Source organism: Jaculus jaculus, chromosome 10, assembly GCF_020740685.1.
Source record: "Jaculus jaculus isolate mJacJac1 chromosome 10, mJacJac1.mat.Y.cur, whole genome shotgun sequence".
Lineage (NCBI taxonomy): Eukaryota > Metazoa > Chordata > Mammalia > Rodentia > Dipodidae > Jaculus > Jaculus jaculus.
The window spans coordinates 30,027,520-30,050,709 of NC_059111.1; the positions used below are offsets into that span (position 1 = coordinate 30,027,520).

The window sequence follows — 23,190 nt, forward strand, 5'->3', positions numbered from 1 at the left end:
GACTTACCTGGGAGACAAAGGCAGGCCCATTGTCTGACCCGAGTGCCTGTGGCATTCCATACTGAGGAAAGATATCATCTAGCAATTTCTTGGTTACCACTCTGGCGGTTTCATGCTTGGTGGGAAATGTTTCTACCCATCCTGAAAAAGTGTCTACAAAAACTAGGAGATATTTGTAACCATACATACCCGGTTTTACCTCAGTGAAGTCAAGCTCCCAACAAGCCCCGGGTTGGTGTCCCCTCAGGCGAGACCCAAGGGCCATCTGGGCTCATCCAGCATTTACCTGAGCACACACTTTGCAAGTGTTTGCAACTTCTTTTAGGATTGAACCTTTGTTTAGAAAAAGATGTCCTGTTTCCTTTTGTTCTAGTAGAGTATTCATCTTTTGAGCACTCATGTGGGTTAGCCTGTGAAGTTGCTTAATGAGGAGGGCTGTAATCTTTTGAGGTACAATAGTCTTTTCTAGGTAAGTCCATTTGCCGTGGGCAGCATCATATGATGCCCCCAGTTTCTGAATCAAGTCCAAGTCCTCATTCGTGTATTCCCATCCCGGAGTTGGAGATGCTGCTTTAGGAGTCCCCTCCTCAGTGGCCATCAGAATCAAGAGTTGGGGTCCCAGAGCTGCCTCACGGGTGGCTTTATCAGCGAACCTGTTCCCTATGGCCTCGGGGCTGTTTCCTTTCTGATGACCTGGACAGTGTATAATGCTGAGCTTCTGGGGTAGGTACAGAGCCTTGAGGAGGGCCAATATCTCAGTCTTATTTTTGATTTCCCTCTGAAGTCAGCAGGCCCCTTCTTTTGTAAATTTCCCCATGTATGTGGGCGGTGGCGAATGCATACCGGCTATCAGTGTACACATTGAGTTTTTTACCTTTAGCCTGCTGGAGGGCTTGAGTCAAGGCAATGAGTTCCGCTTTTTGTGCTGAGGTCCCTCCGGGCAGGGTGCTAGCCCAGACTACCTGGTCTCTGGTGGTCACTGCGGCCCCGGCTCGTCTCTCACCATTCAGTAGGAAGCTGCTACCGTCCGTGTACCAGGTGAAATCTGCATCCTGCAGCGGCTGGTCAGTGAGATCCTTTCTGGTTCCGTGTACCTCTGCAAGAATCTGCTGGCAGTTATGGGTCTCTGGCCCCTCAGGGAGGGGCAACAGGGTGGCCGGGTTTAGGGCCACTACCGGACCAAATTGCACACGGTCTTTGTCGAGAAGCAAGGATTGGTAACGAGTCATACGTATATTAGACAGCCAGCGATCTGGGGGCTGTCTCACGATAGACTCAATGGCATGTGGCGTTAGCACAGTCAGAGGTTGCCCCAGGGTTAGTTTACTTGCATCCTTGGTCAAGACTGCAACTGCAGCGATTATTTTTAGACATGGTGGCCAGCCTGAGGCCACTGGATCTAACTTTTTTGAGAGATATGCAACCGGGCGCCTCCATGGTCCAAGCTGCTGAGTTAGCACTCCCTTCGCAAACCCCTGTCTTTCATCTATGAATAGCTCGAAGGGCTTGGTGATGTCAGGCAAGCCCAAAGCCGGAGGAGAGAGGAGAGAGTGTTTAATTTTGTCAAAAGCCTCTTGCTGTGGCTTAGTCCAATTGAAGGGGGTTCCTTGTTTAGTCAAGGGGTAAAGAGGGGCTGCCATTTCAGCAAACCCTGGTATCCATAGGCAACAGAACCCAGCGGTCCCCAAGAACTCTCTGAGTTGTCTATGGTTCTGGGGGACAGGAATGTGAGCTACAGTGTCTATGCGGGCCGGTGTTAACCAGCGTTGGCCATTTCTTAATTTATATCCCAAGTAGGTGACCTCTTGTTGACAGATTTGGGCCTTCTTAGCAGAAGCTCTATAGCCCAAGCGTCCCAGAGTCTCAAGCAGGGCCCCGGTACCTGTATGACAGTCCTGATATGAGGAGGCCGCAAGCAGGAGGTCATCCACATATTGGAGCAGAATTAAAGATGGGTGCTGGACTCGAAAGTCAGCCAGGTCCCGGTGTAAGGCTTCATCAAAGAGGGTGGGACTGTTTTTAAATCCCTGGGGAAGTCTTGTCCATGTTAATTGCCCTGAGATTCCACAGTCAGGGTCCTTCCATTCGAATGCAAACAGTGGCTGACTCTGGGAAGCCAGTCTCAGGCAGAAAAAAGCATCCTTTAAATCCAAGATTGAATACCACTGATGAGAGGGAGGTAAAGAACTCAGCAGGTTATAAGGATTAGGCACAGTGGGGTGGATATCTTCCACCCTTTTGTTAACTTCCCTAAGGTTTTGGTCAGGGCGATAGTCCCCGGTCCACTCTGGGTCTGGGTCTCCTTTGGTCTCCCAACCTATTAGTCCTATCATTGTTCTGTACTACAGTGGCCAAGAGGCGGCTCAATTCTCTGCTTCTCGTGTGTTTCCTAGCATTTTTCTTTTGTTTTTGTTTCTTTTTTTATGCTTGTCTTCTCTATTCTCTGCCTCCCTGTGTAGGTGGTCCTCTCTCTTTTTTGCTGTCTCTTATTTATTAAAAATCCTCTCTGCTTCCTTAATTCTCTCTAGAAAGGCAGCAGGGGATTTATCTGGTTTTTGTATTACTTGCTTTACCTTGGCCAAATTAGTAGGGTGGCGCCCAGCACCACGGAGGCCCGCTATGAGCAACTGGCGATAAAGGCGTAGGTGTCCCCTACCGTCTGCTGAGGTGTGGTCCCAGTCGGGGCGGGTCAAAGGAAAAGCATCATCAATCTCATCTAGTATCTGGGTGGGTCTCCCGTTATCGCCTGGAACATTCTTTCTGGCTTCCAGAAAGACTCTGCTTTTCTTCTGTCCTGAGAAGAGCCTCAAGGGAAAGGCTTGTGAAGTCTCCCCCTGTGGTGGCTGCTCTCGGTGGCTCCGTAGGCGTCCAGCCACTGGGGAAGGGAGTGCAAGGGGGGGGGGGGCGCGGCGGCGCGGCTGGTGCCTGGGTTTGGGATCCATAGGTAGGGGGTCCTTCCGAGAGGAGATCTATAAGGGGGGGGGGTATTGAGGTCCGGGGGAAGTACCGGTTTCAGGGGCTGCTTCTTGGTATCAACCGGACAACAAGAGGAGGAAGTAGGGGCAGGGAGAGGCAGTGGCGGGGCAGGTTGGGGGGGGGATAAAAGGGGCGACCCATAGCGGTGGGCCAACTGCTAGACACTCCCAGGTGACTATATAGGGGACTTGGTCTGGTTGTCCATGTGGACCGTGATCGAACACCTTTGCTTTCACCTGTAAAATAGTAGAGAGGTTAAAGGTCCCATCCCTTGGCCAGCCCACATTAAAGGTGGGCCATTCCATGGAACAGAAAGTTTGCCATTTTTTCTTTTTGACATCTACTGACTGGTTGGAAGCAATATTTCGAACGTCTTTCCAATGATCTAGGGTTAAACTCAGGGGGGGTCACCATTTTTTTTTTTGACCCATTTTGTCAAGAGACAACACTAAACAAACACCAAGGACTAAGACAACAGAGAGACAGCCGGCACAGAGACGCGCAGCGCGGCTTCAGTAACAGACTGAAAATGCAGATTCAGACGGGGAGACCATTTGTCCACCCAACAGACTAACGTATCCCTCGGATACTTGTTGAGCTCCGAAAAATCGGGCTCCCAAATTCCCTGAAGCGTCCTCCAGGGTGGCGGGGGAGAAGTCCGAGCCCGTCAGCTCCTTCTCAAGCCGCCCAGATACAGAACGACACGGATCCGAGCCGATTTTCTAACGCAGCGCAAAAAACGGAACTAGACGTAGACAGACAGAATGGTGCACCAAATTAAATGCTTACCTCCCGGTGGGCAGTAATTGGGTTGGGCGGGGGTCCCCAATCCCGGACGAGCCCCCAGCTGTAAGATTCCCGGGGGAGGGGGAATCTTCCGTGGTGGGAGACCCGCGCCCAAGAACCAAGACCGAGCCACTGGATGCAAAGGCAAGAGGCAGCTTTATTGTTTACACAGGCGCCTGCGGGCACTCCAGTCCTTCGAGAGGCTGAGTGCGCCGGGCAAGGGGAAGGGTCTTTTTTTATAGAGTTAGGGAGAGCAGAAGCAGGTTTACAGAAGCAGAAGCATGATTTCAGTCCCAGCACTGGTTACTGGTTACTTATTAATAGACTTGGAGTCGGTGGGGATCCTCTTTTTTTTTTTTCTTCTCAGAAGCATCCTGACAGGGTTATCTATAGTACATTAGGCGGAGTTTGTGGTCATGCCTGTCTGCATCTGGGGGTCACAAGGCTGTCTGCATCTGGGGCTGTTTTTGGCTCCTGGTATTTTTCCATGGGTTTTACACTAATATAGCATTTTTCTTTTTTGGGGAATGGGGTGCGTATGAGGTAAGGTCTCATTCTAGCCCAAGCTGGCTTGGAACTCACTCTTTACTTTCAGGCTGGCCTGGAACTCATAGTGATCCACCTGCCTTGGACCTTCCAAGTGCTGGGACTAAAGGCATGTGACACCATGCCTGGCTTAATATAGTATTTTTCAGTTCAGTAAGTGGGAGAATAGGTAGGTTTGAGGTGGAAATTATATTAAGGGTAGGAGAATAGGGTTTAAAGAAAATAAAAAACATGAACATTAAAATATTCTAAAATGCATGTTAATGAAGATGATGTTGGGAATGAATGGTGTGGGCAGAAAAGCCTGGCATGTGATGTCATTTCCTTGTAGTTCCCTGTGGCCGCTTTTGATTTATCTTGTTGGTTAAAATTGGTATGTGATGTGAAAATTGCTTTCTGCTTAAACAGGTCCCAGTTTGTCCAGAGTGTTACTGCCCAGTGTCTGGCGGAACTGTCCTCTGCTAGAAGCACTTTCAGATTCACCATTCAAGGTCAGGACGGTAAAGTGTACATCTTGGTAAGAGATGATTTCATTTACTTTTTTTTTTTTTGGTCAAGCATACATCTTAGTAAGAAATGATTTCATTTACTATTTTTTTTTTTTTGTAGCCTTAAGAACCCAGGCTCTCAGAAATTCTTTATTTTCTGTCACTTTTTTTTTTGTTCCCCCTACTTCTCAGGCCTAGACTCTAGATTACTACAGATTGAACTTTTAGTATCAGTTAATCCATAAGGCAGACTCCCCCAATTTAGTAACAACTAACTGAATGTCTTTGTGTGCTAGGTTTGGGGGATACAGATGAAAAGAAAAGGGCTTCCTGCCCTTTAGAAGCTCATACTACAAGTAAAGTGTTTATGCTTTCAGTTTTTACAGTTTTTTTTTTTTTGGTTTTTGAGGTAGGGTCTCAGTGTAGCCCAGGCTGACCTGCAATTCACTGTGGAGTCTCAGGGTGGCCTCTAACTCCAGGCAATCCTCCTACCTCTGCTTCCCAAGTGCTGGGATTAAAGGCATGCGCCACCATGCCTGGCAGTTTTTACAGTTTTTAATGGCCTTTCCTGGCCACTGGACCACTATTCTGTATCAGCTCTTTTATACCTATTTGATACTCTTTAAAATATTTTGTTGCTCCTGTTTTTTTGTTGTTAATTTTTATTTATTTATTTGAGAGTGTCAGGCAGAGAGAGAAAGAGAGAGAGAGAGAATGGACACGCCAGGGCCTCCAGCCACTGCAAACGAGCTCCACACGTGTACGCCCCCTTGGGCATCTGGCTAACATGGGTCCTGGGGAATCCAGCCTCGAACCAGGGTCATTAGGCTTCACAGGCAAGCACTTAACCGCTAAGCCATCTCTCCAGCCCTGCTTCTGTTGTTTTTAATTGTCCTCTGATAGCTTAGTGTTTGAGAAATAGTGAGTGGCCAGTTATAGCTCTGTGGTTACTAGGCCCATCCCTTCATGTGCCACAGGGTTTGACCTCACACTCCCTGTATTAAGAATAATGTTCTGGGCTGGAGAGATGACTTAGCAGTTAAGCGCTTGCCTGTGAAGCCTAAGGACCCCGGTTCAAGGCTCGATTCTCCAGGACCCACGTTAGCCAGATGCCCAAGGGGGCGCACGCATCTGGAGTTCGTTTGCAGTGGCTGGAGGCCCTAGTGTGCCCATTCTCTTTCTCTCTGTCTGTCTGTCTCTTTTTTCTCTCTCTGTCACTCTCAAATAAAAAAAAGTAACAACAGCAAAAAAAATTAAAAAAAAAATAATGTTCTGTGCAAGCTAATTAGGGGCAGTTATGTAGAGACCCAGGTATCATGGCCCTTTCTCTGCCTGTGTTTGCGTTCTCTTGTCAGTGAACATATACTGAGCGTATCTTACTTAATGGCATATTTCCAGGTGGTCATGGTTGGACAAGATTGCCTCTGAGGAGCTCATAGTGTAGCAGAGAAATGTTTTAGTAGAAAGGGGAGGGCCTGACGTTACCGGCATCACTCTAGATGCCATCCGTCATAGGGACCCCAGGCTTCACTGCTGCCAGAGGACTTCTATGACAAGCTAATGCATTTCTTTCTGAGGTTGATATTAAATCCAGCTCATTGTTGGAATTTGAAACTAATGTTGGTTTTCCTGGATCATGTTGAAAATCACTCTTTCAATTTTATAATGTACATTTAAAATTTTTATTCGAGTATATTCCTGAAGCATATTTAGACAGCATGAAGGACTAAAGAACTACTCTCCCATCTTGTCCCAGTGTGTGCACATAAAAAAGTGTACATTTAAGCTTTTTTTTTTTTTTTGAGGTAGGGTATCACTCTAGCTCAGGCTGACCTGGGATTCACTATGTAGTCTCAGGGTGGCCTTGAACTCTTGGCAATCCCCCTTCTTCTGCCTCCCAAGTGCTGGGATTAAAGGCGTGTGCCACCATGCCCAGCAAAAATGTGCACATTTTCTATTCTTATGCAGTCTGCTATGTCTGCTTATAGGTATTTGACCTTTCTGTAAATTCAATATGACATGAATCAAATTTTTCTAAACCATATTTTTGTCATGTTATAATGGACCATGGGGATTGTGTTTTGTTAGTGTAAATGTTAGGCTGGGTTCTTTAATGACTAGAAGAATTCCATTGTATGGCTCTTAAACACAGGGCCAAGAAAATAATCTATGCACATGCATTTTACTACTTCTTTAGACTCTGTACTCTAATACAGTTTTAGGCTATCTGTCATTTATCTGTATCATCTATCTATCTATCTATCTATCTATCTATCTATCTATCTATCCATCCATCCATCCATCCACACACACACATACACACTTTTTAGGGGGAGAATGGGTTGAGGTAGTGCACTGTGCAGTCTCAGGCTGTACTTGAACTCACAGTGATTCTCCTACCTTGGCCTCCCGAGTGCTGGGATTTAAGGTGTGCGCCACCATGCTTGGCAGAATTGATATATACATATATTTTAAAAATTTGTTTTTATTTATTTATTTGAGAGAGAAAGAAGCAGAGAGAGAGAGAGGAGAGATTGAGAAAGAGAGAGGCAGGGGGCAGAGAGAAAGGATGGGTGCCCTAAGGCCTCCAGCCACTTCAAACAAACTCCAGATGCATGGGCTACCTTGTGCATGTGGCTTATATGAGTCTTGGGGAATTAAGGGTTCTTTGGCTTTGCAGGCAAGTGCCTTAACCAAAGAGCCATCTCTTTAGCCCAGAATTAGTATGTTTTAAACTCAGATAACTATCAATCTGCAAAATGTTAGACTGGTTTATTGCATATAGTGGACATTGTTGGTGGCACAGTCATCACCTTGACCAGGCTGGTATGGTCATTCACTGTTCCTGACAGTGTTGAATTCCAGCGGCTCACATTTGCCCCCTTCTCCAGAGATGTGTCTGCGGGTGGTGGTGCTGCCTTGTTAGGGAGGTTTTTGTCCTTGCTTCCCCACCTCTGCCCTGCCATGTCACCCTCCTGTCACTGCTTTAAATATGAAGCACAAAAAGCTGAGTACTCTTGCCTCGGGGTGATAACTCTAGAGGTGCAGTTGAGGCTCAAGGATTTCCCAGGGGACAAGGTGGAAGCCAGGCTCTGATGAGCTCATTCCTAAAATTAATTTCCTCTCTCCTAAGAGAGTTCTCTTATTGACTTGCATGCATCTGAACCCCAGGATACTCTTCTGCCAGTAGTGAATTGGAATCTACATCACAAACCCATTCTGAACTTGATATTATCTGTCTTTTTATATACTTTAATCTTCTTAGTGAAAACATGATAGTACAGAAATTTTGCAGTTCCTAATTGTTACATTTTTATTGTTAATTTTGTTCCTATTCCTTGCATATTTTTTAAAATATTTTTTTGAAATTTTAGTTTGTATTTATTTATTTGAGAGTGAGAGTGAGAGAGAGAGAGAGAGGGAGAGAGAGAATATGAGAGAGAGAGAATGGGTGTGCCAGGGCCTCCAGCCACTGCAAACAAACTCCAGATTCATGCGCCACCTTGTGCATCCGGCTTATGTAGGTCCTGGGGAATCAAGCCTCACCCAGGGTCCTTAGGCTTCACAGGCAAGCGCTTAACTGCTAAACCCTCTCTCCAGCCCCCTTGCCAATTTTTTAAAAGTATTTTATTTATTGATTTGAGAGAGAAAGGGAAAGAGAGAGGGAAAGAAAGAGTGAGAGAGCAAGTAAGCACGCAGTCCAGAGCCTTCAGCCATTGAAAATGAGCTCCAGACACAATCACCACGTTGTGCATCTGGATTTGCATAGGTACTGGGGCATTGAACCTGGGTATTTAGGCTTTGCAGGCAAATACCTTAACCACTAACCCATCTCTCCAGCCCTATTCCTAGCTTATTTTTCTATTAGATTATTTTTACCTTTCACTGACTTACAAAAACTCTATGTATTATTAATAATAACAAATAGCATTTTATATATTTTATTAAGTATTTTCTCCTTATTTGTTTTTCAAAAACCTTTATGATGTTGGTTGCTTTACCATTGTCTTTTATACTTACTTTTATGCATAATTCTCTGTGCTTTAAAAAAAAATTGTACGGTTTTCTTTTGAGCAGTGATGTAATATATAGAGTGACAATCTCTTCTTGTTTGGACTGTTCTCTCTATACTTTAGCTCTGGATTTTAAACTCAGACAGTTTCGTGATTGAATCTCTAAGAAGTTCCAAATGCGTTACCAAGTTCCCCCTGTTGGAGGACACAGGGGGAGCCGACTCCAGCTCTGGCACGAGTGCCGTCAAAGTTCTCTACCTGCCCTGCATCCAGAGCAGGAATGAAGAGTAAGTCGACTTCCGTTGTTTCTTTGCACAGTACGCTGGAGCTGCGCTCACTGTTGATGCTAAGGAATTAATGACTTAATCGGCACTTGAGGCCTCTAGAACTCCTGTTGCTAATTATTATGCTTTTAAAGTAGACTGAATTATCACAAGCGATTCCTACTAACACGCAGAAACTTGTTTTATGTGTAAGTCATTTTTTTTCCTTGTAATTTCAGTTACCCATTGATATGGCCACACTAAGTCAGACTTCAATATCTGTGAGCACTCACTGATAAGTTCTTTGCAGGCATTCAGGATTTGGTGGTGGAAAAATAGTCCCTGCCTATTCTAAGTGAGAAAGTGGTTAACAAACTAACACAGCAGTAGGTTAAAGTCGTGCATGACGTGTACTGTGTGCTCACTACTCACCCGGGCCCACCTGCACTCCCAGCCCACTTACCGCGCAAGCGCTCCTGTGAGGTCGGCACTGCGGTCGATCCAATTTTAAAGACGGGAACTCTGAGGCACTGTGGATACAGTAGTGAAAAGTGGAAATTAGATCAAGTATCTCGGGGCCGCTGCTTGTTTAAAAATCCATGTTCGTCTTCAAAATGTAGACTTTTGAGACATGTGACTTAAATCTTTCACACTGTGATCAGTTGATTATGGAAGTCACTTTCTTCTGGTTTATGTTCAGTTTTTGCATCTTATGTTTTGAAAGGATCTTACTGAATGCCTAAATATTTGTGCTATAGCAATTTAACTAATTGAACATTTTGCGAATATGAGATGTTTTTTTCTTTTGATACTATTTTTCTTTTATTCAACTTGTCTAATGTTAATATAGCTATATTTACTTTAAAATTATTAGCTTGGGTTTTTTCCCCATTTCTTTATTTTCCTGTCCTATGTCATTTTGTTTTAGGTGTGTATCACATGATTGTACACCTTGTAAACTGTGGCAGACCATTTCAATGCTACAGTAAGAGTCAGTGTTTCTCTGTTTTAATAGTGAAGTTAGCTAACTCATGTTAATGGTGATATGCACATAGTTGGACTGTCTGTCTTTTTAGAGTGGTTGCTATTTCTGTATTATGACTGTCTTATGATTTGAAAGTCAAAAAACAACTAATTTTTCATGATTAACCTTAAAATTTTAATGCACATATTTAAGCTTTTAAGTCTCAGTAATACCTAACTCTAACATTTGTGATTTTTTCAGTAGAGTAAGACTTAGGATTTCTCAGTTCCTGTCATATTTCCTTCTCACCTGCTCCTTTGCTGTGCAGAATCTCTGACTTGGGGTGGGGTCTGCACTGCCTCTTCATACATCAAACCAAAGTCCTTCCCCCTTCGTCTGCCTCTTGCTCTCAGGAATCGTGGTCATGAATCTTTTAAATTTACTTTTGCTGTATAAGTATTTCAATAGGCTTTGAATGTTGTTTGCTATATTTTAAAATACACAAATTGGGCTGGATAGATGGCTTAGCAATTAAGGCACATACCTGCAAAGCCTAAGGAACCATGTTCAGTTCCCTAGTACCCACATAAACCAGATATTTAAGGTGGCCCATGCATCTGGAGTTTGTTTGCAATGGCTTAAAGCCCTGGGTGCACCCATTCTCCCCCCTCCCCGCCCCCATGCCTCTTTCTCTCTCTCAAATAAATAATTAAAATAAGACTTAAAATATACAAATTGGGGCTGGAGAGATGGCTTAGCGGTTAAGCGCTTGCCTGTGAAGCCTAAGGACCCTGGTTCGAGGCTCAGTTCCCCAGGTTCCACGTTAGCCAGATGCACAAGGGGGCGCACGCGTCTGGAGTTCGTTTGCAGAGGCTGGAAGCCCTGGCGCGCCCATTCTCTCTCTCTCCCTCTACCTGTCTTTCTCTCTGTGTCTGTCGCTCTCAAATAAATAAATAAAAAATTTAAAAAAAATATACAAATTGTATTGCACTCTGTATCTTTGCAATTTGCTTTCCCACCGAGTATTCTTTTTTTTTTTTTTTTTTTTTTAAGGTAGGGTCTCACTCTGGTCCAGGCTGACCTGGAATTAACTCTGTCATCTCAGGGTGCCCTTGAACTCATGGCCATCCTCCTACCTCTGCCTCCCAAGTGCTGGGATTAAAGGTGTGCACCACCATGCCCAGTTTCTTTTTTGTTTTTGATAAGGTTTACTCTTTTTCTTTTTTTTTATTTGAGAGAGGGGAACAGGCAGAATGAGGGGAGGGTAAGGAGGGAGGGAGAGAATGGGTACGCCAGGGCTTCCAGCCAGTGCAGATGAACTCCAGATGCATGGGCTTCCTTGTGCATCTGGCTTACTTGGGTCCTGGGAAATCAAACCAAGGTCCTTTGGCTTTGCAGGCAAACTCCTTAACCATTAAGCCATCTCTCCAGCCCAAGGGTTAATCTTTTTGGTTTGTTTTCATTTTTTGAGGTAGCATCCCACTCTGTTACCAAGGGTAGCCTAGAACTCATGTTGTAGTTAAGACTAGCTTCAGTCTCACAGTGACCCTTTCTCTCTCAGCTTCTGAGGTGATAGGATTCCAGATGCAAGGCACCACAGGCTTGATAAAATATGTTTTTTAGTAGTTCTTTAAAATTTGGACTAGGGACAAATATTAAGTATCTGAAAATGTTGTATATACTTAGTCTGTCTCCCTGATAATTTTTTAAGTTCCTGTTTTGGTTTTCTATGATTTCATATAGATGTGTTGAAATGAGAATGTTCACTTGAAGTTTTCTTTTATATCATAATTATTCTGTCTGTCTTTGAAAGCTCTATTTTTTCCCTTTCTCATTCTTTTGGATGTTATCTCTTCTATTTTTGAAAGAAGGGCTTGAGTTTAGAACTTTGCCCAAATGTGTGCTGAGACAGGCATTCTTTGCCAGCCAGTATGGCCTCTGATCTCAACCTTGATGGATTCTTGGGAAGGAGCTTGAAGCAATGTGTGTCTGAGGTGGCACAACATGCTCTTCTCAGTGATGATTCCAGTACATCTGCTTAGGACTGGATTGTTCTTGGTAAGGAAGCCTGCCTCTGGGGACTCAAGGGAAAGAACACTTAGAAGCTACGCTAGTCTGCGTGGGTACGCCACTTCTTGTCTGTTTGTTTTGGTTTGTTGCAGGTGGTTTCTTTCTTTTCCTCTCTCTTCTACTCACTCCCTCCTTCCTTCCCTCTCTTCTTCCTCCTTCCTTCTTTTTTCTTCTTCTTTTTTGTTTTAAGGAAGGGTCTCTGGCCTAGAATTTGCACCTCTTGAGCACTAGGGTGACAGACATGTGCCACTGCACCCAACTCCAACTTTTAAGTATTAAAATAAAATAAATTAGACCGGGGAGATGGCTTAGCAATTAAAGGTGCTTGCTTGCAAACCCTGCCAGCCTGGGTTCAATTCCCCAGTACCCATGTAAATCCAGATATACAAAGTGGCGCATGTGTCTGGAGTTTATTTACGGCAGTGAGAGGTCCTGGTGTGCCCATTCTCTCTCTCTTTCCTCGTTCTCTGCTTGCAAGTAAAGAAAGAGAAAGGGCGTATTCATAGATTCAGTTATGTTGATGAATTTTATATTCACTATATGAAGAATCCACATGGCCTTTCTTGTGGAGTATTGCAAGAATTTAATGCTTAACAAATCCCCACAACTCTGAAAATTAATGACTAAAGTCAGTTGTGCTTTGCTGTATTTGATCAGAGAAAAACAGCCTCCATATGTTTAGGGGATAAGTTCATGTATAATAATTGAATTTGATTAGTTTCTCTGTTGCAGAAAAAGATTTTTGCAGTTGTTATTTTTTTTAACCCTATATCCCCCCAAGGTAGGCAGGAATTTTGCAAATGTGTGAGGTATTTATGTTTTTCTTTTAAGGATATCAGTGTCTTCCTTTTGAGGACATGACCGAGCAGTTTCTAGACTTATGGCATAGTTTTGATTGACATGTGGGGAGGTACATTAACTATTTTAGTCCCATTGGCTAGAGGTTTTTTTTTCTTTTTTTCTAGTGGAAGTGTGGATCTCCAGATGGTAGTCTAAAAGAAGAAAATAACAAATATAACTACAGTTTTATTTCCTTGAGCACTCATGCAGAAAAAGAAACCTGTCATGTGATATTTTTAGAATGTTCTTTCTTTCTAGCAATCTCTCTCCACTTTTAAAGTGTGTAGATTTTCATCTCTTCCTTACTCCAAGCAGCATTTCATATGTCAGCACCGTGTATGTGTGCGCGCGCACACACGTGTGTGTTTTGTTTTTGTACTGCTCCATGTTTTGTACTGGAATACTGTTATATCTGATGCTTCAAATTATTATTTTGCATATCAGAGCTTAGATCCTGCATATTAGCTTTTTAATTTTGGGCATAACTCCTATACTTTAATTCTTTCAATATGTCAAACTATCTGTGGCCTCAAGTCTCTAAACTAGGGATAATTTTGCCCCCTCAGTGGACATTTGGCAATGGGTGGAGACATTTTTGGTTGTTACCAGTTGATGGAGTACACATGTAGTGAATCTAGTGACACTTTTAAACATCCTGCAATTTGTAGGAGTGTTGTCCACAGCAAACCCTGCTCTGGCTGTCAGTGCCAAAGATGAATACCTATGTAGAACTGTCCCCTGAAATCAACCTATCATTTTCTCCTTCTGTGAGATGGATACTGTACAATTCTGTTGAAATTATGTTTAGATCAGAATATGAGAAGTTCTATAACATGAAACAAATGTTTTAAAAATATTTTATTTTTTATTTATTTATTAGAGACAAAGGGAGGTAGAGAGAGAGGGAGAGAATGGGTGTGCCAGGGCCTCAAGGCACTGAAAATGAACTCCAGATGCATGTGCCATCATGTGCATGTGGCTTATGTGGGATCTGGAAAATCAAACCTGGGTCCTTAGGCTTTGCAGGCAAACAACCACTAAGCCATCCCTCCAGCCCACGAACCAAGTATTTTGTAACACCATATGTTAACTTTGTTAAACAGATTAAATGGTAAAATATTAAAAAAACCCACTTTTTTCCCATAAGGGGAACAATTCTTGTAATTACATATCAAGAAGTGTGGTTGCTGGGTCATATGGTAGTTCTATTTTTATTTTTTTGAGAATCAGTGGTTTTTTTTTTTTTTTTTTTGACATAACAGTGGGTTTCATTATGACATTTTCATACATGTATATAATATATTTTGATCAGTCACCCTTCATTACCCTCTCTGGTCCCCTTCCCACTCTTCCTGATCACCTTTCTTTTCCCAACTAATCTTACTCTAGTGTGTGTGTGTGTGTGTGTGTGTGTGTGTGTGTGTGTGTAACTAGAGTTACTTATAGGATCATGGGTGAGGAGTTATTTACAGGAGCATGGAAAGTTTACTGGTGGTTACACCACTGAAGCAATGTTCTCTCCTTCCTTCGGTAGTGGTCAGTGGCCTGTAAATCTTCAGAGAAGTGTGGGACCTGGTGAGCCTCTCCTCTCCTTGACTGATGCAGGCCGTCCCAGCTGCTGCTAGTCTGAGTGCAGTGGCCATATCATGGCCGGCAGGTAGTGCTTCACAGAACCCTATCCCAGTCATCTGGCTCTTGCAGCTATTTGTTTTTTAATATTTTATTTATTTATTTATGAGAGGAGAGAGAGCATGGGCGCACCAGGACCTCTAGCCACTGGAAACTCCATATGTAAGCACCACCTTGTGCATCTGGCTTTATGTGGGTTCTGGGAATTGAATTTGGGTCCTTTGGCTTTGCTGGCAAGCGCCTTAACCACTAAACCACCTCTCTAGCCCTCTTGCAGCTATTTTTTAACTTTTGAGAGTGTTTGATGCTATTTTATTTTTTTTATAAGCAGCTGCAGCATTTTACAACCCTACCACACTGCATGTACCACATTCCACTTTATCCCTTGCTAATGCTTTTTTTCTGTTTAGTTATTTATTAATTTATTTTTTTTTTTTTTTTTGCTTTCTTTCTTTTTGATTTAGTTGTTTTCATTGAGGGAGGAGGGTTTTGTTGTGGTTATCTTGCTTGAGACCATGGTAGATAATGAGTGTGAGCTAAAATCCTTGTGGATGCGATTGACATCTCTAATGATTAGTGGTACCCAGCATCTGGTCCTGTGTTTATTGGTCATTTGTCTATCATTTTAGCAGCATCTGTCCAAGTCCTTTTTCCAGTTTTCCTCCGTTTGTTAGGTTTGTCATTAGTGGTGGTGGTTTTGAGTTATAAGAGGGCTTTATGTGTTCAGGATATTAATTTCTTTCTTAGATGTAACATTATTATCCATTCTATAGTGGGCTTTTAATTCTGTGGGGTGTGTCTTTAGATGCATGCACGTGTTTGTTTGTTTTAAGTGCCATCTGTCTGATTTACTTTGATTGCCTTTGTTATTAATGTCACTTTAGAGATATCACCACCCCCATCTCTGCTTACTTTTGGTACTGTGCACCCATATGATAAACTGGATTTCTTTTTTTGTGGGTTTAGAAGAATTTACTCTTTTGGCTGATAAAAACATAAAACAATGGTAATTTATAATAGGTTTTTGTTGTTTGTGTTTTTGTTTTTTTTTTTTTGAGGTAGGATCTCACTGTAGCCCAGGTTGACCTGGAATTCACTATGTAGTCTCAGGGTGACCTTAAACTCACAGTAATCCTCCTACTGCTGCCTGCCAAGTGCTGGGATGAAGGCGTGTGCCACCACGCCCGGCACATTTATGATAGTTTTATACCTAGTAGAATGTCTAAAGACCTGTTGCTTAGTAATTGTGTCATCTGCTAAAATCCTTAATGCTAACCAATTTGGATTTGCGATTTGCCTTTGTGCGAATGTGACAGTCCAGTGAGCTGATGGAGGGAGAGGAGAGTCGTCAGCCCTGGGTGAGACATCCTCAGCAAGGGCCTAGTCCACCTCTCACGTGACCGCTACATGGCGACATTACTGGCGAGTTCCAGAGCAGGATAAACTTCGGGTGTAAATGTCTTCCTGGTGGTAGGTTTTGTGGATTAGGAAAAGTGAAGACCCAAAGGAGAAATAATTTCAGTCTGTCACTGATATAGAGCTAGAATTAAAGTTCCAGATTGAGTTGCCTTTTCATCATATCATGTAATCTCTGAGCATAAAATTTTAGGATATCTGAAAATGGCTCCATAAATGTAAAATTTGGCCAAGAACAATTTTCCTGGTAGTCCAGAAGGCATCATACTTTGGTCACTTCCTTCAATGTGCTAACTCTGTGATGCTCACTATTTGTGTCTTGTTGGGCAGCATCAGGAGGAGGAGCATGATCTATAGTATGTTCTTATTTAATGCTACAGATCAGAATTTCAGAATTCAGATGTGGAGTTTTTTTTGTTTTTTGTTTTTTTTGAGGCCCAGTAAGACCTTTGCTTCTTTACAATAAAAATCCACTGAATGAATATGAACTCTAATACTATTCATGAGTGTATTTGAAATCACCAAAAAGACTGGAAATCAGACCATGACATAGTAGCAGTGAGTGTTGCCTCTTGTGGCTCCAGCTTTCTTATAAAGGCAGATCATAGGTCTGGGCTTGCTTCCCAGGGGAGAGTCTGTTTCCTTTTTCCAGGGAAAGACTGTGGGACAACTGTATTCATAACCTATAAGGGTGAAATGGAGAACTGAGGGTGAGTAGAGGAAGGGAGAATGTGTATATGAAACTAGTTCTTTATTCTTCCGTGTTTGCTAATAATATGTGAGGTATTTCTGCACCAAACTTGAATTATTGTCTTAATCTTTCACATCAGAAAGGTTTGAGAGTTTCTCCTTTCTCTTTAAAAATTGCCCTACGATTGTATTTGTATATTGTGATTCCAAACAGAAGAACAAAGATTGCTACTATAGGGAACTTCCTGTTCATGTTAGGGTAACATGATACATTTACAAAAATAATAATAATAATTCTTTGACAAAAGAACAGTCCACATAATACTACTTTATTGGTCTTCTTTTTGCTGCTGTGACATAAGAGCTGGGGTTGGATAATTTACAAATAGTAGGCATTTATTTCTCACTGTCAGAGACACTGAAAGTCTTAGGGCCAAGGTGTCAGAAATTGAGGACCTGCTCAGCTTCTACATCCAGTGTAACTGGCTCTGTGTCCTCACCTGGTGAAAGGGAAGGAGGAGCAAAAGTGTCTAGTTAATATCCTCCAGCGCTCATGGAAGTCTAAGATGGTAGAGCACTCATGGTCCAAGTACCTTCCTAAGGCCCCGTCACTTAACTCACTCTTTCTCTCTCTCTCTCTCTCTCTCTCTTTCCTTCCTTCCTTCTTTCCTTTTTCTTTCTCTTTTATTTTCTTTGCAATGGGGATTAAGTTTCAAGCATGAATTTTAGAGGGGGCACAAACATTGAAGCCACAGCTGTCAAGGAACAGAGTTTCATGGAAAATAGTATTCATAAGCTCAATTAAAGAAAATAGAACACAATGTAAAAATGTTCTCCTCCATTCCCACTTTTTCTGCTGTGGAATCAAAGCTGACTTGGAATGAGCAAGTGTGCATGTGTCCTGCAGAAGGGCCTCCAGTTATCTGCAGTTGGTGGAGGGTTTATGGTTCCTGGAGGGCTTGGGGGGCCAGGGACAGTCCTATGCCCATAGAGGTGCTTCCCTTTAGTCAGTCAATTGGGTATATGTCTTGGGGCATCTCAGAGTGGATGAAATATGTTCACGTATTTTCATCTGTCTGTTTGTCTATCCAGCTATCCATCCAGCTGTCCAACTGAGAGAAAGAGAAAATGAATGACCATGCCAGGGCCTCTTGCTACTACAAACTAACTCCAGATACATATACCACTTTGTGTATCTGGCTTCACTGGGGAATCAAACCCAGGCCACCTGGCTTTGTAAGTCAGCTCCTGTTGACACATTAATTTTGTAGGAGATGAAAGATGGGAAATGATTCTATTGTCTCATATCTTGTGTGTAACAGCAGTAAGAGTAGTGGACAAAAGACTGAGGAGAATGTAGAAAAGTTTGTGCTCATTTGCAGAGGTGCCCAGGTGCCCAGGGTGTGTGGGATGGGTAAGCATTGCTTGGCATGTCTGAGGTTTACAACCGTGTACTTGTAGTGATATTGAATTTCGCTGTGGTATGACTTACCAACCACTGAGGACAAGCTCAGAGAGAGATGAGTTGGGTTCATTAGGGTTAAAGTTTTGTTGTCTCATTGCAGAGTATTGTCTTACTCTTGTGTTATTGAAATGATGGGCTGCAGAAACTCTATGGCCTATTTTAATGAATATTAGGATTTGGGAAGGACTGTAGCTTCTAATTACTTACTGAAACTTAGCTGGGGTTTAGGAGAAAGCTTTTAATTATATGTCTGAAGCTTCTCAAAATGTTATTTTTAAAAATACTGAATATTATTGATGGGAAATGATCTCTTTATAATATATTAAACTCCAGCCCCTTAATGGAGTTTTCATGGTTGCTCAAGTGTATACCTCAAGTTAAATTTTCTTCATGATTTTCCATAGGGGTTTTGAAATCCCCTCCTTGAAGTAAATAAATTAGTCTCATACGGCATAATGATCTTACAGAAAAAAGGTACTTAATCCATAGTGTCTGCCAGGGTTTTACTTTGACATTTGTTGTATGAAACAAGCTGGCAAGTTTCTGATTGGTACTGAGTTTATCCTGGACACAGAGGTTTAAAAATGAACTGTGGGTTCTGAGGTCAGCCAGTGTAGAGGGAATAAGTCTATTTCTTTTGGTTTCCTTGGGGAAGTTTAACCCACATGGCTCCAGGTCAGACACTTCTTTTGAACCCACCATGAGATGGGTATCTCATGGATGGCATTCCCCTTTTTAAGCCCAGCCACTGTGTACCATCCACTGAAGGAGCTAGTGCCTGTGTCGGGGACCATGACAGGGTTCCACGCGACCTCCAAGGGACAAGCTCTGTAGAGTTGTGCCACTTTGCCAGAACCTTACTGTCATTTCCTCTCCATGTCGGAGAAAAATTGTGTCTCTAATTTAGGAAAGAAAACCTTGAAAACTATCTCAAATTTCTCATGCATTCTCCTTGGACAGTAATTTCAGTTATAGGAACAAACTCAGATCCTCAACTCTTCTTTCCAATTCTAGTCCTGCTACATAATGACAGCTAGGTTGTTGTCTGTCTACCCAGTTACCTACACATTTTCATATGTGTATGTATGTGTGTGTATGAGTGTATGTATGTATGCATGTGTGTGTGTGTGTATGCCTCTAGAATGAAATACAGAAATATCTTGTTTTCTTTGCCTTTTTCTTTGTTAACATAAAGACTAAATACCATCGTATTCTTTTGAAATTTATTATTCCACACAGCATTATGCCTTCTCAATACATCCAAGTTTCTTTTTTTTTTAAAGAAAATATATTTATTTGAGAGAGAGAGGGAGGGAGAGAATGGGTGCACCAGGGCCTCTGTTTACTGTAAATGAACTTCATATGTGTGCGCCCCCTTGTGTACCTGGATCGTGTGGGTCCTGGGGAACTGAACCTGGGTTCTTCAGCTCTGCAGGCAAGTGCTGTAACTGTCAGCCATCGCTCCAACCCTGGAGCTTCTTTTTTTAAAGCACCATATAACATTCCATGATGTAGATAACATTACTTAAATGCTTTCTACAAAAATATTTATTTTTTGAGAATTTTATTGTATAAAATACTGCATACTGGTCATATTACTATTGTGTTATACTCTTATGTTCCCTTTTCCCTGTGTTCATCCCTCTGGGGGGTTATCTTATCTGTAATCACTGTGTGCTCATGAATGCAGCAGTCAGGTTCTGTGGGGGAACAGTACCTCAGAATACATTCTTTCTGCACCTTCTTCCACAATGCTCCGTGAGTCTTGGAAGATGTGTTATAAGTCCCCTTTTAAATACTTTAAACTCTTCTCAGACATGGATTGTTCTGCAATGAAAACCTTGATGCATGCTACTTAAGGTAGATGAGAGTAGCTATTCTTGTGGCATATTTTTGAAAGAATCTCTTTATTTCAAAGTAGCTTTATGTCTACAAAGAAGTTACAATGAGAAAACAGATTGTCCTACATACCCAACACCTGATTTCTTTCTCTCATGTTCTCACCTTCTGTCACCACAGACCTATTCTCAGGACTAAGGAACCAACATTAGCGAAGGGTCATTAACTTAATGCCAGACTGTTTTCAGATTTTACCAAATCTTACACTGGTGAAATAGTTATATCACAAGGACTCATTGATATAAAATAAATATCTAGTACTTTGAGTATAATCCAATTTTATCCTTTTAATTTAATTTTTTTTAAAATTTTTACTTACGAGAGAGACAGAGAGAGAGAGAGATAGGGAGGGAGGGAGAGAGAGAGTGAGTGAATGGGTGCAGGCACTGCAGATGAGCTCCAGATGTATGTGCCACATTGTGCCTCTGGCTCACTTGGATCCCATGGAATTGAACCAGGGTCCTTTGGCTTTGCAGACAAGTGCCTTAACTATTAAGCCATGTCTTCAGCCCTCCTTTTAACTTTTCTTTAATTTTTTAAAAAATTTTTTATTTACTTATTTGAGAGCGACAGACACAGAGAGAAAGACAGATAGAGGAAGAGAGAGAGAATGGACGCACCAGGGCTTCCAGCCTCTGCAAACGAACTCCAGACGCTTGCGCCCCCTTGTGCATCTGGCTAACGTGGGACCTGGGGAACCGAGCCTTGAACCGGTGTCTTTAGGCTTCACAGGCAAGCGCTTAACTGCTAAGCCATCTCTCCAGCCCTCTTTAAAATTTTTGTTTATTTTTATTTATTGAGAGTGACAGACAAAGAGAGAGAGAGAGAGACAATGGGCACGCCAGGGCCTCCAGCCACTGCAAACAAAACTCCAGATGCATGTGCCACCTTTTGCATATGGTTTACATGGGTCCTGGAGAATAGAGCCTCGAACTGGGTCCTTAAGCTTCACAGGCAAGCACTTAACCACTAAGCCATGCCTCCAGCCCTCCTTTTAACTTATTTTTGTAGCTCAAATTATTTCACCATTGACATTTAGGAGCTGGTTTTAGGCGTACACACACATAACTGTTTTTTTTTTTTTTTTTTCTTTTTGAGGTAGGTTTTCACTCTACCCCAGGATGTCCTGGAATTGGAACTCACTCTGCATTCTCAGACAGTTCTTGAACTCATAGCTATCCTCCTACCTCTTCCCTATGCCTCCCAAGTGCTTAGATTAAAGGCATGTGCCACTACACCTGGCTCACATATCCTTTTTTTTTAAGGTAGAGTCTCACTTTAGCCCAGGCTGACCCGGAGTTCATTATGTCATCTCAGGCTGCCCTTGAACTCACAGCGATCCTCCTACTTCTAACTCCCAAGTGCTCCTTTTGTATCCTTTTGACATACCCTCACACTTCTGATTGTGAGTGATCCTTCACTTACTGACTTGAGACGTGTTCCAGAGTCTAGCCTCAGCCACAGGAAGAGCACTGGCCCTGCTGATGGGGGATGGCGGCGCTCCTGGTGCTGATAGTTTTGGTTAACAGACATGGATTGTCCTCTTGCTCTTCTGGGTGCTGTTCCACTTGACTTGGTTTGGTGGGGGAGGAGTTGTGTGTTTGCACACCTTCAAGTGTGTGAGTGCCACCACACATTTATAGAGGTCAGAAAACAACCTTAGGTTGTTGGTCGTGGTCTTCCACCTCAGTTTTTGAAGCAGTGTCTCTCATTGCCCACTGCTCTGTTTGCCAAGTCAACTAGCCCACAAGCCTCCCTCCTCACTGTAGACACAGCTAAGATTGCAGATGCTCGCTACGGTGTCTGGCTTGGGTTCTGGGAATGCAAACCCAGGTACTCACCTTGCATGGCAAGCACTCACTCGGAGCCAGCTCTCCATCCCCACTTGGTGCTGTTGTTGTTCTCTTTATACCTGCTCTAGTGCACCTTATTATCAGGGTTATTCATCGTAACCAGTCTGACAGAGTTGTGTCTTTTTAAGGTGATTTTCTTTTCTGAACATCTTCATTTATGTCTATATCTTCTGTGATAAATATATGATGTCTATTTCTGTGACTAACCCATTTTGATTCATTAGCCTACTTAAGCTGGTGTCTGTATGTGTGACTATCTTTGGTATTACAAATTCTTTTTGATTGTGGATATTGATACTTAATTTCATTGTAGATGTTTATTTTTTAAACCCTGTAACTCATTTTTAAAATTTTATAAATTATTTTTATGTATTTATTTGCAAGAGAGAGAAAGAAAAAGAGAGAATGGGCACACCAGGGCCTCTTGCCACTGCAAACAAACTCCAAACACATGTGCTACTTTGTGCATCTGGTTTTATGTTGGTACTGTGGACATGAACTGGGCCCAGCAAGCTTTGTAGGCCATTACCTTTAACTGCTGAACCATCTCCCCAGCCCTAATCTGTCCTTTTGGAAGGAAAGAATATTTCTCAGAAATGCTCTAGAGAGAACTCTTCCATTATTTGTCAAGGTGGGTGTGGCCTTGGGCACATTACCAACCCTGCTAGAACTCATTTTTAAACTTTATATTTTGACATACAATGATTTTAAATTTTGCTCCTGTCAAACTTAAAAATGGAGTCAAAGGCTTTTGTCTTTTGTCATGTCTAAGAGTTTCTAGCATGTCCACCTGTACTGTATTCCAGTCCCTTATTTAAGTCTATTTGTTCACAGATGACAGGTGTATTTGTACTTAGGAAAACACTTCCCTTTACTCAAAGCTTAGCATCTAGCATCATTTGGTGTTGGAAGTGTTTGCCTTGGAACTCTGGTGTTCTCCTGCCCCTGACCCCTTCCCTTTCTTTGTTTTGAGCTTTCTTTTTTCATGCTGTGTCTGCTTTCTCCTAAAGCCAGCACTTTTTTCCTGGCATCTTTGCTAAGCTCTTTAGTTCTCATAATAGAAACTCTAATAATTATTGTTGAATAAAAACCTTTGAGTCTACATTTCCAGTCCTGCCTTTGACTTAAGGTATTTGAAATTGACTTCTCAAATTCAGTATGACCAAGCAGGAGGAAGCCTGGTGGACATATGCTTCCTTCTGCTGGAGTCTGTCAGTGACTGACATTCTCCCAACCTGGGCTTAAAACCTAAGGGTGGCCTTTGCTTCCCATTTTGTCCCCACTCAGCCAGT

At 42.6% G+C, this 23,190-nt stretch overlaps 1 protein-coding gene across 4 annotated transcripts in view; it reads left to right on the forward strand.

Annotated features, from left to right (window-relative positions):
- Ube3d (ubiquitin protein ligase E3D) overlaps positions 1–23,190 on the forward strand; it is a 200,799-nt gene that overhangs the window by 60,520 nt on the left and 117,089 nt on the right. For all 4 annotated transcript variants that reach the window (XM_045160992.1, XM_045160991.1, XM_045160994.1 and 1 more), the window contains 2 exons: positions 4,717–4,825; positions 8,933–9,096. In XM_045160992.1, coding sequence (XP_045016927.1) covers positions 4,717–4,825; positions 8,933–9,096 — 273 coding nt within the window. The remainder of the gene's footprint in view (positions 1–4,716; positions 4,826–8,932; positions 9,097–23,190) is intronic.